The sequence below is a fragment of the Nestor notabilis genome, unplaced genomic scaffold (genome assembly GCF_000696875.1).
Source record: "Nestor notabilis isolate BGI_N333 unplaced genomic scaffold, ASM69687v1 Scaffold33389, whole genome shotgun sequence".
NCBI lineage: Eukaryota > Metazoa > Chordata > Aves > Psittaciformes > Psittacidae > Nestor > Nestor notabilis.
This window is the reverse complement of record NW_009945620.1, coordinates 1-13,729: the sequence shown is the minus strand read 5'-3', so window position 1 is coordinate 13,729 and position 13,729 is coordinate 1. Positions and strand designations below refer to the sequence as shown.

At 38.3% G+C, this 13,729-nt stretch overlaps 1 protein-coding gene across 1 annotated transcript; it reads right to left on the bottom strand.

Annotated features, from left to right (window-relative positions):
• Positions 1-1,219: 1,219 nt before the first annotated feature.
• PLK4 (polo-like kinase 4) lies at positions 1,220-13,601 on the bottom strand (the record flags this gene model as incomplete). The annotated part of the gene is made up of 12 exons (XM_010022946.1): positions 1,220-1,361; positions 1,733-1,824; positions 2,556-2,686; positions 3,580-3,729; positions 4,514-4,616; positions 4,944-5,048; positions 5,819-6,195; positions 7,616-7,716; positions 9,746-10,778; positions 12,478-12,592; positions 12,686-12,781; positions 13,506-13,601. Coding segments are annotated over 12 exons (2,541 nt in total), but the record flags the coding sequence as incomplete, so codon positions are not given.
• Positions 13,602-13,729: the final 128 nt, after the last annotated feature.

Below are 13,729 nucleotides of genomic sequence, written 5' to 3'. Positions count from 1 at the left end.
CCCAAACCATTCTATGATTCTATAATGGAGGACTTCAGGACACCACCACCGCTACTGCCTAGGAGGAACATCTCTGCTTCTATAAAAGTCCTACTATGCCAGTACCTCCTCCCATAGTCACAGAGATGACAGATGAGGTAGTGTGCTTAGTAGTATTTAAGAGTCAGGGTTCAATGAAAAGATGCAAGTCAGGGGATGCCTCTGAAATAAGAGATCTTGGTCAGGAAAGAGATCAGGATCCAGGTAACTACAGTAACCTGAAAGAAACAACAAGCTGTACGTCAGGATATACAGATCTAGTTCAAGTATAAAGAAACTGACCAAAAGAAAGAGACAAGAGTAACACGGAAAGGCAACCGGCCATTGTGATATTTTGCTTAGAAATAGATACTTTAGAAGAGAAAGCAAACAGTGAAAGTCTTATGAAGACTTAAGTGTTTGCTATATGGCAAACAAAGAATGAGTTGGAACTCTAAACCCTTGAATTAGAACTCTGGTGATGGGTAACCTTAAGTCAGTGTAAGAATCTGTACTAGTACTGAAGCCGTCAGGAATTTCAGTTGCCTGGTTCATTTCAGTCAAGTGAAAACTGGCAGGTTCTGCACTGAGGACATGTGCTACTCAGTCAAAAGAACAGAACTGCACAACCACCTAAGTTCAGCAAAGGTCAGATGAGACAAACTCAGTGTGCCAAGACCCCAGTATAATACAGTCAGCTGGGGAAGTTGTATCAGGGCTGTGATGCAGCAACTGGATCTTGGTGGGTCTTTTAAACCAGCTAGATAAAAATCACACACAAAGCCTTGCTGGCTGTACATAGAGATGTATTTCACTGACACTTTTTTACACACACTTACACTTGATTATTTCAGAACAGCCACCTCAAGTGCTAATATTCTTTGTGACTACCATTTGATATACAGGACTGAGGGCACACTGGTGCTCTCCAAGACAAACTGAAGATGTACCATGTAACATGAAACAACTTTCAAACTATGTTCCCAGGAAGAATTTGTGATAAAGTTTTGGAAGATTTTGGGTTTTTTCAGATGCTCTTGAATCCAGTTGAAATCAAAGTTAACATTTCTAGTCAATATGCTCACAAACTGCTAATATAAGCTTACACCCATGCAAACGTAATTCCATTAGTTCAAATAAACTAGCAATATTTGAGTTACTACTGGAGAGTAGTGTCCACTGTATATTCTTGTGTACTTACAGAAGGAGGACAGTTTGGAGATTGAACTGGAGTAGATCCAGCAGCTGTATTTCCATCCAGTGCCACAACTGCTTTTACACAGTTGATACTGTCCAGCGGTGGAGGTGCTACAGCCTGTGGTGATTCAGTATTGCCAGGTTTTCTGGAAAAGTAATGAGAAAAACTGGGAAAGGATCTGTCCAAAAGGGACTAATGAAACACATGAGGAGACGCAGCTTTTCTTTCAGTTTACCATGGACTGCAGAAAGCACTTGACAGCATTGGTCTTCTGCACAGTTCTTTTTACACATGGTAATTGTTACCCTGTTTTAGTGCACACCTACAAGTGTATGTTGCCCTAGTATCAAAGGAAGCTTTGCAGGTCCAAAGTAAGGTGTTCATACATGTTTTCAAGTTAATACTTATCTTGCTAGTGGCTAAAAGCCTCTGTTAAGCAACCCCGGCTTCTGCAAACATGAGGCTGCTTAGTAGAAAATACTTATGCATTTGACTATTCCAAGTGAAAGATACTACCTTCCAACAATTATTGGAAAAAATGGAACACTTGCACTCCTTTTTTCTTCTTCCAAAACAGCAGACTCCAGGGCAAGGCATATACGATGTCCCTGGAATTAGAAGGGGCTTGTTAAAGATTTTAATTGAGACCAGAGTAACTATTTCACACACGTTTAGTGGGGCAGGTGAGCCTATGCAAGGGAATGCTTTTTTGGATGGCACTGAATACTGGTAATAGCTCCAGTCATGTAAGACAGAGGCAATTCAAAAAGCTGTATTACAGCAAGACTTCTTCATAACTGCAGCATATCTGGAATTATGCTCTTAATAATCACATCTCCTCCCCTTTTAGCAGGACCAGACAACCCCCGAATTCTAGTCCAGAAAGTAACAGTACATCAGGAGGACCACACAGGAAATTTGTATTACATTTTTACTGTTTCCTAAGTTCATCAACAGAAAAAATGACTCGTGACTTCTAACTGGGTGCCATGAAACTAGAGATGGAAAGCACAGCAAGAAGGCTACTGAGACACTTGGCAGGTTTGTGTGTTTGGCTTTTTTTGGAGGGTTTTGGTTTTGAACTTGCATAAAGCAGCTTCATCTGTTCTGTTCAATCATTTCACCAGACAGACAAACCTGCTTTACACACTAGTAAGCATTTCCTTTAGCAGTCCTCATAGCGAGGCATTGTCACTGTTACCTCCACATAGATACCTGCTCTTTGTCATCCCTGCTTATTAGTGTCATGAAAACTATGAAAAGCAACATAGGAAGCACATGTGTGAAAGAGAAACTGAATTCTCAGAAAGCTGGAAAAGGCCTCTATGAAACGGTTTACCTCATTTGCATGATCCATATAAACTTGTATTTCCTTCTTCAAACCTGCTTCGCTTTCTCCTTTCAAAGTGAAGGACTTCCCCGATTTTTCAATCACACGAGTTACACCAGCTGTCTTATGTATCTTTGCTCCTGAGAAAAACAAAAGGTAAAAACTTACACTGTGAATTTATGGGACACCAGCAGCTGCAAAGTACAGATTTCTGCCATTACTTTCTACTCTACTGACACGTATCTCACCGAGTCGACTACTGCAAGAATAAACCCACTCCTTCATAAGCTCTATGTCTAGCAGAAATAACTAGCCACTTAAATTGAGACTGGGATGTTAATGGAATGTCCTCTATGGCTGAAGATCACCACTTAAATGGGCAGAATAATGCATTTATTACATATTTTAAGAACTTCCTTTCTAAACACTCATCCGAGACAAATCCAATGTCTCTAATAACTGGTTAGAGTAGGCTCTATTGTATTTTAGTATGGTTTTAAAAGAGATACCCATTCTTTCAATAGCAGTTCTACACTGAATCACAGAGCTGGGGTTTTTTTGGTCATAAATCCTGCTGGGGTTTATCTACGCATGTGGCAAATCAAACTAGTTTATAGTGAGAAAACATCTGTTACTGCAGTCAAGTTTATAAAGGGCAGAGTTGGAAAAGGCAGCAACTGCTCTCTCCAGTGAGTGTTCCTGGTAACACTCCTCATGAACATTGAAAGCTTGAGAGAAGGGTCCCATCTTTAACTAACCAGGTTAGCTAACCAATGTAGATGCAAAGAAGAGCTCATGAATGAAACCAAGGTGTAATTTAAGTAACACTTTGGCAGTGTGTATTCCCTGAAGAAGATATCAGTGAGGAACTAACGAATAAGTCATCTGCAGGTGCTAGAATAAAGGTAGAGTGGCAGAAAAAAGTCTCTTCTTCAACCAGAATTGTTAATTTTTTAGTGTTTGGGAATATTTTAGTGCAGCTTTATAATAACATGCTGTAAGTATTTGCATAATTACAAAAATGAATACGTACCATCATAAAAACAAATTTCAACATCCGCAGGGGGGGAATTTTCCATCAACATGCACTTGGCATATCTTGTGTAGAACGTAACTTTGGGGGTTTTTGTTCTTACCAACTGCACAAACTTGGCTGCATACTGGTATTTTTTCCAGTACTTTTCTAAAAAAGAAAAAATTCAACTTTTTGATAGAATCCATCAGACCAAATCCTGTGCACCAGCTTGGAAAGAAGTAATTTAAAATACGTGTTACTCACAACCCTCGGCTATCTCATATTTAAGTACTTCACAGAAGTATGTTCAAAGAAACTGGCTTATTTCCACCAACTTTAAGTGTGCATCTTAAATAGCTTCACATGAACAGCATCGGTTAACATAGTTCAGAACCTAAATAACAGTACAGTGCTGCATATACCATTTAACTAGATACTGTAGTCCAGCTGGCTTCCTGGCTTTAGGTAAACCTGGCTTTGATCTCTAATTAGTAGAGAAGTCTGCTTGCCTCAAGAACTTACGTAGTCAGCTTATATTTGTTCTTCATCTGTTTACATTAAATACTCTGTCAATGCTTTCAAATATATATATTCTTCCTTTTTCTCCCGAGTTATGAATATTAGGAAGCACAAGGTAAAGCTGCTCATTTTAAAATGATTTGATAATATTTCTTCCACTCTTATTTAAGCAGCTTCCAATATGCACAATAGGAAAGATTTAATTTCAGTACACTACATAGTTTTAACTTCCACACAAAATGAATTCAAATCCTTTCTTGTGAAGTTTCAAAATACAGTTTCCAGTTAAACTGTAGTTTGAACCTTATTCTGAAAGGAGTTTTATCTTCACAATCATCTGAAAAGTAGTGGCTACAAGCTAGAAAGTCTCAAACAAGATTCACTTAAACGTCATGTTAACCATCATCATTTAAAAGAAATAAAATCAGGTTACCTGGCAAGTTGTCAAAATTATACAAAGAGATGCCTTCAGGAGGAGCAGGAGGTCTGGCACCAAGAAGGAAGCCTCTTCCTTCATTCGGATGATAAACTGCAATCTACAGAAAGGGGCAAAAATGTGGTTACAGTTGCAACTTACTACAGCACTCCCTACTGTTTGCGGGTATGGAATGAAGTCCTAGTTTAATTAATTACTGTAATTTACCATGACTGCTCTGTTCCTCTGAGTAATTATTTAACAGCAGCTGTTTCTCAACAACACTTCATCTATTGTATGGCTGTACTATGGGGGGAAAACAAGCTCCCAGCTGTGCCTATGTAAACCTTGCATCTCCAAAGCAAATGATGCCTTAAATGAAAATAAAACAAACTCTGAAGGAACAGAGCCCTTTACACGACACTGAAGACATTGAAAGCATACTCACTGTGTTGCCATCGCAAGATATTCTGAGAACTTCTTTCACAAGTTCTTGTGATTGGTGTTCTTTTAGAAACTCCATGCACACTTCCCCAGTATCTAGAATGCTCACCTAAAATACATTAAATATACAAGTTAAACAAGATGACCGATACTTTTGCTATTAGTGTTATTAAAACAGAACTCTTCAACATGACCGAAGGTTATAAGCCTGGTCAGTGGGGGTGGGGCTTCTTGAGTGGCAAATCAAACACAGACAGGTCAGATCTATTGTGTTCGTCTTTAAAAGAACAAATAGGGGTGTGGAGGGAAACATGACCGGATAAGTGAGACTATAAGAAACGGAACAAAAGGCAAAAGGGAATGAACTAACCCAAAAATTTACGTGATCAGCAAGGATTTAATAGAATTCTATGATTCTATGAATTTGTTTTCCTTTCCGACCCACAAGATGGGAAAAAGCAGCACTAGAGGAAAGATTCGTGTTTTCACCTGAGAGCAAGACTGTTTTCATTTCTGTCCTGGGTTCAGTTATTTATCTGATCTGCAAAAGTGCTTGACATAGGTAAAATCTTAAATGCAGCTGTACAGCTAAGCAGTACAGTTTTAGAACTGTAGGAAGTATATATGCACTTACTTTTTGTTATGTCTACATACAGTTTCTTTGCTTGTAAGCTAAAAGCAATGCCGTGTCACTGCAGGAACTGACTACAAGTATTCCACATGTGAACACTAAACTGCATCTTACCAATCTATAATGTCATTTAAAGTTATATTAAGTTTTCTAAGAACAAATGCTTCTAGTTTACCAAGTGATTTTTGAGACACAGTCACACTGTATTTAATAGTGAAGTGGTTTGCCTTTTAAGAACTGATACATACCACTGCATTTTTTGTTTTTTGCCTGATGGGTTTTAGCCTGTGAGCGTTGAGAGGTGACACTAGACTTTGCAGTGTAGGTTTCTGATGTGCTGGCGGTTCTTTGCCCCACGTCTGGTTTTGTTCTGAAGCTGACCAAAGGCCACATGTAGAAGATGATGGTTGGATTTTCTCAGATTTGCAGAGAACTCCAGGGATGTATGTCTTTGGGTTTCTCTGGTTCAAAGAATGTGGACAGTCACCGGACGCATCGTGATTCCTTATATCTTTTAAGGTGTTCCATGCATTCGTAGATGCATCTTGCTGCACATCCAGATGATACCGAAAACCTCCATGTGCATTAGTGTTGCCTATTAGGTCTGCAGGTGGTCTCAGTGGAACTGAAAGCATCACAAAGGTACATTGTAGATTCAAAGAGTCACAGTCAGAAGAAAAAAATGCTATTGTGTTTTTACAAGCTTTTCAAAATACCATCTTAGAAGGCTTAAATGGAGAATGCGATTTCTTTAATCCTTAGTCCATATCATTAGAATATGACTTTAGTATGGTTCAATACCAGTGCTAACGAAATTCCAGTACTACTTAAAATAAACTGTTACTAGATTTCAGTTAAGACAGCCTTCAGTCTTAACACATATCCACTCATTTTGCAAAACCATCTACAAACAACATACTGATTTCAACTAGATACTTAAGAATTCATTTACAAGAATGTTTAATCTGTTGAAACACAGTTTACTTGGCACTCAGACATCCACTAGTACCATTCTTATCTAACCAGTGTTTTAGCATGAGAGATTTTAGCAATCAAGATGTTAAATGAATGCTCCAAAGCCCTTGTTTTATTTCTAGTCACTTGTTAAAAGACAAAACCCTGGTTTGATATTTAAACTTCCTATAATTGCTTCCTTTGTTTTGATACATAAGCCCTTCACCAACTTTCACCTCACTCCTCCTGCCATGTGGCAGGACAGTTGAAGAAACCAAGAAAACCCAAATAGGATTATTCAGACCATATGTCATATGATTCCAATTCCCTCTAGACAGGGAGGGAAGGAGTCCAGTAATATCAAAACAAAAAAGGCCAGAATGGATTTGTGATTTAGTTTTATGATTAAATTACATTACTTGTAAATGATGTAACATGATGCATGACAAGGAACACCATCCCTTCTGCATCTTTTGTTTTTTCCTCCACCTCTCCGTCTGCAGCCTCATTATCTTTCTCATTGACCGAGGTCTCATTTGCTCTTAAGGCATATTTGTATAACTCAATTAACAGGGCTTTAGAGTCACCTGACAATCTTTTGTCATGTATTTACTTACGCATTTCAGGTCACAACTGATTAATTATAGGAGGTTCTAGAATTTGTTTGGGATTCCCCCCCCCTCTTTTTTTCTAAAATACTAAAAGAGAATGACCCCACTTTAGGAAGCTAAGTTCAATGTACGATGTCTTCACTCTCATGAAGGCAGTTACATACAATTCTTCATACCAAGACAACAGCTTAAGAGGAACACCTAGCTACAAAACCTTCTAACTTCCTGTCTCAGGAAACACTTTTGTGACAGCTTAGACAAAAAGAGAAAAGAGAACAATGGTTTCAATGGGATATTTCTTGCTTAGTTATGATTCTGCAGATTAGTGATGCTGGAAATCATTATGCCTTTTTCAGCATCTATGTCAATTTTTTCGTTCAGTGTCAAGTCAGTTTAGGGCATCCTGTGCTTTTCATTCCAGAAAGGTGCAACAATATACAACTTTTGACTGCAAAAATACACAACTGATTAGTAACACACCATTTGTTTGCATGCTTCCAAGCCACTGCTGCATTGTTCCCGTATGGGACTTCTGCTCTAACAAACCAACCTGGGGCTTCATTGGGCAGAGATAGTTTGAGCTGCAAAAAAAGAAGTTACACATGTAATCAAGATTACATCAGAGACACTTGCACAACAAAAGCTAGAGTGCTACAGCTGCAGAAACCACAATGCTTTTAGAATATTTAAGAAACACAAGTGACAGCAAAGGACATGCTTCTTTTTTCATGGGAAATGTTCACTCGTTAAAGGATACGAAAAATAACCATTTCCAAATGGAATTAAAAGTTATCACTAATTTTTAGCACAAATTTAAGCCTGTTAGCACTAACTAGTAGACTACTGGAACTCGCACATATGAACAAAAAGAGCCGCTGATAATGCCGCCAGCCGTGGCTGTTCCGGCATCTAGTTCTTAATTCACAGTCTAGGGCACAGGGATGATGCCCTGTGGATCTCATTCAGCGTTAACAAATATGCAGCTGAAATACAATCTTATCACCTAAAATAATTTGAGTTTATGTAAAATATAATAAATCCCAAAAATTGCAAAGGCTTTTTTTTACCAGCCTTTTAGACCATGATGTATAAATAGCGACAGGTAAACTCAAACTGTAATCTGTATGTTGAAGAATAAAGAATACACACATAACCAGTTACTGCAGAGTCACTGATCTCTTGTAACTCACACTAAACTCCTGCGAGTTTTTCTATCCCCATAGCCTGTCCTTGTTTCTTCTTTCTTCTTGCAATGATCATTACTTCACTAAGGACTCAGTTCTCTTCCCCTACCCCCAGATATAAGCATCTAATTCAGGTCTTAAAGCCTTCCATTTAAGATTGTCATGCAAGTTAACTATAGATGCAAGAGGCTTTCATATAATCAGCCATATAAAAAAGTAGTTACCATCTAGTTAATCCCCACACTCATTAATAGTCTGTCACATTTACATTCACCCTGCCTCTATGAAGTCATGGGGAATACAAGTGAACGTTACGTTAACATTTGCCTAAATCATCTCTTGATTCATCAAACATTTCTCAAACTAGAAAGAATGCACATGTCCATTGAACTTGCTGAACAAAGCTCTATGTCAAATACAAATAGTCAAGAAAAATCTCTTCTTCCATTTACTTTTCCTACAAGGCAAAGTGCTCACCTGCCTTTTCCCTGAACTGATTTGCAGAAAGACATGTGAAACCATCACATGAAGTTGCCACTTCTTAATGTGAAGAGAAATGCAAGAACTAAGATATGCAATAGTCCTTGTATTAAAAAAAAACCACCAGAAAGCGTTGTCTGCTGCTGGAAAAAACCAAAGCAAACTTCTGAGCACCAACTAAGTTTATCACAAAGAAGGGCTCTTGTTGCCCTTGATGCAAAGATAAGGCCTCCAACAACACAAGAAGCATCCCAGCATCACTTGCAGGTTTGACACCTGAATTGGTTTGCATCAGCTGGGCAAGACCATCAATGTACAGCAAGTAGTCATTTTTTTTTCATAGAAACTACAACTGAGGACAGAAACAAGTGTCAGATAGTTATCTTGGAGTGTTATTTTCCTTTCTGATACACCAGTTCAATATTCTGTCACTTAATCTTGTATTTAATGTGGGTTTTTTTTCTTTACCTTGTCTAATCATTAGTATTAAAAGAAAAAAAAAAAAAAAAAAAAAAAAAAAAACACAAACCCAAAACCAACAAACCCCAAAACCAAATAGAGCACAAGGAAAAACATTGGTAATGACACTCTGAATGCCTTCTACCCTAGTGTAGGTCTCTTCTGTAAAGAATTAACAAGGCTCTCTAATACAAGAAAGAAATACTCAACTTGCTGCACATAGAAATAATAATAATAGAGTTTTAGCTGGATTAATAAAAGCTATGACCTAACCAGCTGATGTGCTGCATCTATGAACTTCAAGATAGGGACAGTGCAGAGGTAAACCTGCAACAGCACCAACTATGCTCTCTCCTATGTGGTATATTCAATCTACAAGTGTAAGGACTTTGGGCACTTACTACAGTTTACAGGAAAAAAAAAAAAAATCATGCATTTAATATATAAGGCAGCTATAAATTTAATCTTAATAAAAACTGATTCTTACTGTGGTTCATCTTTTACAGGTGGAGAGAGCCGTCCTTCGAAAGAACCAGAACTACTGGAAATCTTCTCCTTAAATATTTCTCCTATATCAGTATAGCTGTTTGCAGGTGAAAAGCATTCTGTATTTTCCCTTGTTCCTACTTTAGGCTTAGAAAGCAGTTCCAAAGAGTGACATCTCTCAACAATATTTGACATGCCTTGAGTATGACTGTGGGATATGCCAGATCTATCTGAAGAGTGGGCTCTTCGGAGGTAGCGCGAATGTGGTCTCTCTTCAGCAAGTTGCACCGTTCTTCCCCTGCCAGTTACGCCAGTTTCTTTTCCCTGAATTCCCCATTGATGAAAAGAACCACTTCCATCTAAGGATGAATTACTACCAGAATTCTTGGTTTTAGGAAAAAAAGTAATTTTATTGGGGAGTGGCTGTCCAACTAACAGCTTCTTCTTTTCCTTCAAGCAACCACTGGTACTGATGTTGGAAGAGCCTGTGAAGGTTGTAGAGATGGTAGCGTTTCCACTGTCCATGGAATCTTCCGAAGTTCCCAGATCTTTACTCCGTGCAGAGCTACACCTAGACATAAAGGGATGATCCAACACGGAGGAAAGACTCAAACGATCTGCTGGGTTTTTGCGAAGTAACCTATGTATAAGGTCTTGTGCCTCTCTTGATAGGAAGGCTGGCATTTCATAATCTGCTAATACTACTTTATTCAGCGTGTTCTTGACTGTGTCAGTGTCAAAAGGTGGCTTTCCAATAAGAAGAGTGTAAAACATACAGCCCAAAGACCACACATCAGATTCAAGTCCATGTGGACTCCTCGTGGCTATCTCGGGTGAAATGTAATTTGGAGTTCCACACATGGTGTAATGCTTTTCATGAGGCATTTTCAGCTGAGTTGCTAGTCCGAAATCAGCAATCTTGACATTCATATTACTGGTGAGTAAGATATTAGAAAGGGTGAGGTCCCGGTGTAATATTCCATGAGAATGAAGATACAGCATACCCGTGATAATTTGATGCAAGAAGTGCCGGGCTGTCAAAACACAAAACCAGATGTTTTAGTCACAGAAGCGAAATCAAAGTAGTGAAAATAACTTTTTGAAGTCCACTACTGGTCTTGATTTTTTTTTTAAATGAGGATGTTACAAAGATACTCAAGCATCATGCTGATGAGACTAGAACTAACTTTGGTTTTTGCTTTAAGCAACATGGTGTGACTATGTTTCAAGTTCATTAAAACATGCTTTTTAATGCAGTAATCAATTTGTTTCATTGCTAACAGAATAATGCAAACAGGACTGGAAATACTTTCAGTTGGCCTAAAATTAGGTTCTTAAGAATTAAAAAAGTTAAGTTGTTCCTCACTTTCAGAAACAGCAAATACACAAAATGAAGCACCTCCACTATGTGCAAAATATTAAAAAAAACCAGAGAGGACGATTTGAATGTTATTTGTTTTATCATTAGCAAACTGGCAAGGCTTCTAGTAGTCAAATATCTCAAAAAGTCCTAAGTTCACAATATCGGGATAGCCTTTACATATTAGAAAATCAGGGAGTATTCAAAAGTCTTAGCTTACAGCAAGAATAGCAAAACCTTACCCAGGCTGAAACAGCATTATTTATTTATGATGTGGCAGTTACAGCAATTTTAAGAATCATTCTGGAGCAAACCATTTACAACCCTCTTAGCAGTGGGCAAAGACAGGTGCCTAACAAATGTCAGTAGAAACCACTCCTCAAAGGAAGAGGCTTTATGGTGAGTCTGGAAGCAGTAGAGGCAATAACCACCGAGTCCAGATCAGCTGTAGCCAGAACAGCTTCTTTGGCTGTGCCCTTAAACACTACACGCTGCAGCTTGCTTTGCTGGGGTTTTTTTTGTTCATTTAATTTAACTATTGTGGTTAGAACACAAGACCACTGAAAGCCTAACTGAAATCCTTTGTCAGCTGTAAGAAAATGAAACATTAGTAAGTTCGTAAGTGAAATGATTTTTTATTTTTTGCAATACTTCTTTCTCAAAACACTATTCGAAAGAATAACGTAGCCAAATAAAGTTTTAGCATTTCTCTGACAGTGAGCTCCTACTGAAAGACAGATTTTTCAGTGCTTTCCATAAGAAACTTAAGTAATACCATAGCACAATTTCTCCCCAGCTACCACTCCTTCAAAAATTCTCGATGGAGTGTCAAATTGGATATTTCCTTACTAACTCAGTCCTTAGCAACACAGTTAAGTGCACTATCTTCCATTTCCACACACAGCTTGGAGCACAGTAAATACTTCCAACAATACCACATAAGGCAAACTATAATCCGGAAGGCTTGCGAACTGGTGAAGAGGTACACCTCAAAGGGAGCAGATCTGTGGATATGAAGTTGTCAGTATTCTTCTGTGGAACTTCCCTGTCTTGACCTACGCTTCGATCTAATTAAATGTAGAAAGGTAAGCTCTACCTTCTATGTACTTCTGCCTTCTAAGATCACTGTCTTTTTTTAGAGCCCAAATAGCACAAGCTACTGTAAAATAGCAGAAACAGAAACAAAAGTAGACAAGAATTCCACTGAATATATGTGTAATAGTACTTAATCTCTAAATTATCACTTATCACAAAATTTTAAGCTATAGAAACTGGTTCAGTGATGGCAGTTTTAAATATTCCTTCCCTAGAATACTTACTAAGCCAAAAGGTTAATGCAATGAGAACTACATAGAAAAAAGAGTAAGTCTTACCTTCTTCTTCTGAAAAGGATTTCTTTCTGTTCTTTATGTATCTGCTCATTTCACCATTGTGACACATCTCAAGTATCAAGTATACGTAGTTGCTGTCTTCAAAATAGTTATAAAGCTAAAACATAAACCAATGAAACACTTAAATGTATTTTTTTGACTATCCAGCAAGTCACATATATGATCCTCTCTACAAAAACATGACTCTTACCTCAAGTATAGATGGATGCTTTAGCTGACAGTGTATTTTCACCTCATTTTGAACCCTCTGTACCATTCCAACTTTGTGCATGGCTTTTTTATCTATCTGCAAATGGATCACAGAAGATTTTTCAAGCACCACAACAGCAATATGGAAACACCAGTTTCAAGTGAACTTGACATTTTTCATGCTCAAGGCACACTTGCCTGAAAACTTCTAAATATAAACACATTTTGACATAGTTTAACCTCATATATGCTTTTCATACACACGTATCATAGATAAATGGAGGGAAACACAACTTTCTGAAAGCAGACAAGTACTGACATTTTCAATTCTAATTAAGAATTTCTCTGAAATACTTATACAGAGAAACCCAATTCAGATTTTGCCAGGCAGATATGCTCAATATAATTAATGTTAAAAAGGTAGCTAAACGTTAAGTATTGTAGATCATAACTAAATCTCCAAAACACCTGTGATGTACAAGCTCCCTTCACAAAGTCTGTCCTGGCAGTAAGGGAAATTTTTCAAGGCATTTTTCCCAGGACTTCTCCAGCCACATAGATTCTGAATGAAGTGGTCACAAATTTCTTAATTAGAATTAGAGGGCCTGGCTGGCCAATCGGTGTTGAACATTTGATCTTAAGTTCTTTTAATAGCAATTTCCATTAATTATCGATACAATCTATTTGGTTGTACTGCATCTTTCAGGATCAAATCCTAATCTAAATATCCATTACAGACAAACAAGCAATGTCCAGTCAAGTAACCTCGACCTTGTTCAGTCTCTCAGAAAACAAGAGATTCCTTTGCCTTGCTGCCTTACCATTTTGATTGCCACTTCGAGACCGGTTTTCAGGGATACTGCTCTGTAGACCCCTGCGAAGGAGCCTTTCCCCAGGAGGTTCCCCACCTTGAAATCCTGCAGCACGAACAAACCACAACCGTCAGCCCCAGCTTTGAAGCCTGCCCTTTACGCCATACAGAGTCCCCGCGCAAGAAACGAGGGGACAGCCCCTCAGTCGCCCCAGGGCTACCTGGACGCAGGTC